The sequence below is a fragment of the Octodon degus genome, unplaced genomic scaffold (genome assembly GCF_000260255.1).
Source record: "Octodon degus isolate 3935 unplaced genomic scaffold, OctDeg1.0 scaffold00418, whole genome shotgun sequence".
Taxonomy (NCBI): domain Eukaryota; kingdom Metazoa; phylum Chordata; class Mammalia; order Rodentia; family Octodontidae; genus Octodon; species Octodon degus.
Window position 1 is genome coordinate 11,069 of NW_004524994.1, and position 5,560 is coordinate 16,628.

Genomic DNA, 5,560 nt, shown 5'->3' on the forward strand with positions numbered 1-5,560 from the left:
AGTTTTGTGTGAGCATGAAGGGGAATTTACCCCAGCCCACACCCAGAGGTCATGGAGAACTCACGGAGTACCCGGAATTGTCCAAAAGCTTCAACACTCAGATAATCCTCCTTGATGATGTGGAGGGTGTAGACTCCTGAGTCCTGCAGGGTGAGGTTTTTGAACAGCAGGGATCCGTTGTGGTATATTGTCTCTCGGTTGCTGTATGCAGGCCCGTGAGTGGCAGTGCTAGTTTCTACCACATATGATGCAATCTCTTTGGTGGACTCAGACCTGTCACCTTTAAACCACTTATAGACTCTATTGTTCTCTGGCAAATTCTTGGCAAGTAGAAGAACATCTCCCCCTTCAGCAGCATAGAAAGGCACAGATTCAATGGTAACCTGAGCAGCGGTGGGTGGGGTCCAGGAGGTTAAAAGTGAGGCTGGGAGGGAGAGAGACAGAGAGAAATTCATTAATGCCAGGAAAAAAAGAAAAAATATATTGCATGGCCATGTTTTCCTTGCTTACTGTTAATAGTGTGTGTGTGCGTGTGTGTGTGTGTGTGTCTGTGTGTGTGTCTGTGTGTGTGTGTGTGTCTGTGTCTGTGTCTGTGTGTGTGTCTGTGTCTGTGTCTGCCTGTGTCTGTGTGTGTGTGACAACGCTGAGGTCAGCAGCAGCACCCCATTCCTTCATGGCCCCTGAACCTGTCGTTCCCTGTTTGGAGCCATCTTCCTGGGTGTCTGCGCAGTCTCTGCTAGCTGCCCTCAGGTCCTGCTCTCATTCAGGGCAGACTAGGCAGAAGCATTCCCTGACCCTTGTGGAACGACGTAGGCCTTCAATTCCTCTCCTTTTCCTGCTTTCTTCCCTCTGTAGCCCTTGCCAACGCCTGACTTCCGCTCTAGCTGGCCTTGCTGGTGTGTTTACCTCCCACTAGGCCCAGGTCTCTGTGAGCCCAGGCTCCTGTCAGCTCTCCTTTGGAGCCCAGGGTCAGGCACAGCTCCAGACACCTGTGGATCAACGAGCCAGCGCTCCCAATACCTAATACCCCAGTCATATTGTTCGGAGATTCACCCTGAACTTGTGAACATCAGTTCTCACAGTACTGTGGCCTGCCAGGTGTGGTGGCTGAGGCAGGAATTCCAACCCAGCCTGAACTGCATTGGGAGACCCTGTCTGAAAATTTTTTTTAAAGTTTCCTAATATTGACTAAATCATATGAGAGAAAAGTGGAGCTTTTCGTCCTCCTGTTTTAGTTCCCATCCCCTGAGGGATTCCATTCCTCTGTAATCCCCTGCCCTCAGGCTCCACACAGAAACCTCTGTCCACTCAGAGTGTTGTCCTCCAAATGGGCCTCATCAGTCACTATGTGTTCATCCTCCCTTGTCTCCCTCAGGGACTGTCCCCTCTCACCTGCAAGCAGGAGGCCCTGCCAGGGAACAAGGGCTCTGTGGGAAGTGGCTGAGCGGGGCTCCATGGTCTCTGCTGCCTGCTCTGTCCTCCCTCTGTGGAGAGCTGCTCAGCAGCTCAGCTCTGCTGTCTTTTCTCCCTCTTATTTGAGGCTCCACCCAGCCCTGGGCATGTCTCCATCACCTGACCTGGGTGGAGTCTGTCTAGGAAGACTTTCTCCTACCCTGGGCCCTGCTGTTCCTGGGTTTCCCTCTGCTCTGTATTGTTTGTGCTACCCCAGATCACAGGTTGAAGACAAGGCTGTTGGGGCCTCTGTCACCTAAGAGAAACAGGCTCACCCCCTCACTGTCCTGGCCTCGGGGCTTTCCACACCTCATGGACATCTTGAGGTTCCCAAATCCAAGGATCCTGGGGTATTTGCCATAGAAACTTAGCTGGGCACCCAGTCTTTCCCAGGTTCTTGTGTGCTCTGTGAAGGTAGAATCACCTCCAGGGGAAAGGTGACAAGAGATGGTTGTAGGAAAAGAGGGCCTGGCTCAATGTTGACTAGTGAAGGGACTTGCCCTGTATTTCTGAAATCACCAGCAGGGTCTGTGATCAGATGTCCCAGCAGGAGCTAAAGCCCTGGGTGGGCAGGATGGATATGACCCCCATTTCCTGGGGAGGAAAGAGTATGTTGGGAGAGATGAGTGCCTTTGGGCAACACTGACTTTGGGGGAGAATTCAGGGACAGCGCCTGTGTCTACATGTCTCTGCTGAGGTGTGGTCATGTCCCCCCATTGAATTGCTTGGCCTGTGTCTTCTGCCCTGCTGAGGTCTAAGTTCACCCTTCTGTTAACTCTAGGTTGATGCCAATAAGGATGGACCAAGCAGAACAGAGTGCCAGCAAGAAGTGGGTGGGAGAAGAGGGCATGCAGAGGGACTCAGAGGGCTCTGCTGTGGCCAGAGATTGAAATCCAGCAGTATGTGCTCAAAACCTAAACTAAATTCACTTTGTAGAGACTTATTTTCTTTAGTGTGGATTGTGTATTCTGATGTCGCCCCCTACAGGTCAGGAGGAGACGTACAGCAAGTGTCATGTGAAGCTTGTAGTCAATTTTCCAAGAAGAAAGAAAGGGTGAATGTCTAATTCCATTTTTCTGTATAAGATTCAAGACTGCTCTGGTTGGTATTTTTGTTAAAATCTATAGATAGACTGAGTGATTTATAAAACCCTGAGGTCACGCTATGACTCCTGGTCTGGAACTTCTGGTGTCACCTGATCACAGTCCCCATCAGGCTGCAGGGCATCAGTGAATCTCAGCCAGGGTGGCCTTTGCCCTGCAGGGACATTCGCAGTGTCTAGAGATATTGTAGATTGTCACACTGGCGGAGGGAGTGCTACTGGCACCTATTGTGGAGAATTCTCAGATGTTGCAGGAGAATCCACACAAAGCATGGGTGTCCCCACAAGGATGACCAATCTCAAAAATGAGCAGAAAAGAGTCCTGCTCTGCTGCGTATCCTGGAGTCTCTTCTCACGCTGCTCCTTCTCAACCCCCCCCCCATCACCCACATCCCTCTCTGGCACCTTCATTTGCCTCCTCTGCCCCTGCGCTTTGAGTAAAATAAGCTTCGCCTTTCCCCTCCACTGGCTCCTCTGTGCTTCTGGAAGGAGCCGTCCACTAGAGGGCGCAATGCTCTTCCCTGAGCCTCTGGGACCCCGCCCTGCCCACAGAAAAGGCAGCTGCCCAGCCCTGGTCCTCTGAAACCTTCAGGGCAAAGCCTCAGGGTCAGGCCCAGGGACCTAGAGAGCAGCTCACTGCAGGAGGTGGTGGCGGGGCTGGCAACTCAGGAGCAAGACGAGGGTGCACCTCACTGTGGCAGGGAAGGCTCTCAGCTCAGTGGTTGGACACCAGGGCCCAGAAGTCCCAGGGTGACCACTGGGGACCATAGCTGTGAGTCGCTGTCCCTAAGTCTCTCTCACTAGCACTTGTGTCTGGCCCTGGGCAGGCCTGATGCAGCCTCTCCAGGACCAGACCTTAGACAGGTGCTCCCAAGCCCAGGACCTGCAGGCACCCAGAAGGATCAGGAGCCATATGGCTGCCCCGGGGCAGCTTTTCATGGCAACCAGGTAGTGCCAGTCTCAGAAATGAATTCACTGGATGTAAACTGGGCTTTTGCTCAGGAGGTGGAGTACAGCCTGATTTCCACGCCTTTTGTAGCCAAGCCTGCCGGCTACCTCCATGCCCTGCCTACCCACAGCTGCATGCCTGAGCTCTCTGGCCTCAGAGGGGTCTTTATGCTGCCTGCTTCCTCCTGCCTTCACTCATGGGTATAACCCAGGGGCTGGGTGACCCCAGGAGAGCTAACGGCAGAGGCAGAGGCCGTGCAGGGAGGACACAGGCAGGCCTGAGCCACACTTCAGTCCAGGCACATGGAGAGCAAAGCTGGCCCTGGAAAGTTACCCCAAAGTCATGTGCCCGCACATGGCCTCAGTCCTGCCCTGTGTCTCCATCCCTGGATCTGAAGGGTCTACATTGGCAGTGCAATGAGGATTTGAAGAGGGAGGACCTGTTTGTCTTTTTAATTCATGGACAGGAAGTAAAACAACATTTCACAACAAAATAGAAGATTAACAATAGTTAATTCATGACATATTACTTTCTTTAAAGTTGTTACTCCAAGTACGCGATATGGCCATAAGAAGTTCTCCACTTGAGTTTAGCACACACCTTCCTTTTCAGTGAGCTAAGACACGCTGCTAAGGTAATCATCCTGCATGTTTTCCTTTTCCAGTCATTTCTTTCCTCTTCCCCCCACCCTGGTGCGCTTTCTCTGTAGGAGTCACTTCCAGATCCTCTTTTTGGTCGAAGAAGCCAATATTTGTAATCTCAAAGTTAGGTTTTTGGAATCCCACCAAGTTAATTCCAATCTGTCACTTACAATGCAACCCACAGTGGGATAAAAAAGACACTGAATTATATTTTGAAATATCGGGGTGTCAGTTACTCTAAGTCCAGCCACGAAGATGGCTTTCTGGAACAAAAAAAGAGAGACCCAGGGCCTCACTCAGTTTTTATTCAGTGCTGGAGTGGCTTGAGGAGGGTTGACTGAGAATTGTGGGAAGTAGGTGACTGTGAGCTGAGTTAGGTGGGTGGCCTACATTTACCTCTGCCATATGCAGAGAGGATATGCAGAGAGAGTAATCTGCATTATACTATTATGCCATTGAGATGGTATCTAATGTTTTGGGGTGTCTGGTGCTTCAGCTTTGATGTAGTCTTTCAAGCCTCAGGAAGTCATAACCTCCATCTTGAGGCTCCATCCCAGCTGGTGATTAGCTCTTTGTCCTGTCTCAACTTAACTCACATTAAAGAGCAGCAGGTATAGGTTACCAGGGAAACATGCACGCCACCTTTAAAGACTATCACCAGCACCTCAGCTAGAGCAATACACATTGCTTAGGGCCATTTGAAGGATAAACAGAAGTCCTAGCCAGCTCTGTACTTAACAATATGCGGAAAGAGGGTCAGACTCAGTCAAAATGGAGACAATTGCTCTTCTTTCAAGGAGAGCTGGTCAGGTGGTCCTCCACATTCTCTCTTCAACATTCTTCCCATTTCATACTATCTATTGTACATTTTAAACCTTATGTGCTCTTTGAGTTTCTCACATCAGAGAGACAGCATGATGCTTACACCTGTGAGTCTGATTTCTTTCCCTAATGAGCTTGGTCTCAAGTTGCATCCATTTACCTACCAAAGTATCACATTTGTCCTTCTTTGTGACTCAGTACTCCATTGTATAAAAAAGCCTCGCATTTGTGACTATTTCTCAGTGGACAGACACTTGGATTGTTTCCAAAATTCAGCTGTTACAACGTCAGCTTCTACAAACACGCGTACACACGTGACATGGTGGTGCCATGTTTTTCACTCTTCTGGGAAGATAGCGAGACAGGGAATAACTGAGTCAGCTGGGGCCTCCAATCCTAGCTTTTTGAGGCTTCTATTCCCTGATTTCCAAAGTGCTCAAAACAATCTACCCTCCCACCAACAGTGCAGAAGGGTTCCTCTTTCCCCACAGCCCCCCCCCAACATTTGTTATTGTTTGACTTCCTGACAATAGTGGTTCTTTCTGGGGTGAGCCAGAATCTCAGTATTGTTTTCATTTGCATCTCTTGAGCGAT

General features: G+C 50.2%; 1 protein-coding gene across 1 annotated transcript in view; it reads right to left on the bottom strand.

The window, feature by feature from the left end:
* The window catches only part of LOC111814679 (carcinoembryonic antigen-related cell adhesion molecule 3-like), a gene marked incomplete at its 3' end in the record, with an annotated part of 12,059 nt that extends 10,571 nt beyond the window's left edge, over positions 1-1,488 (bottom strand). The window contains exons 1-2 of the mRNA XM_023708627.1: positions 1,393-1,488; positions 65-424 (exon numbers count right to left, since the gene is read on the bottom strand). Coding sequence (XP_023564395.1) covers positions 65-424; positions 1,393-1,456 — 424 coding nt within the window. The remainder of the gene's footprint in view (positions 1-64; positions 425-1,392) is intronic.
* Positions 1,489-5,560: the final 4,072 nt, after the last annotated feature.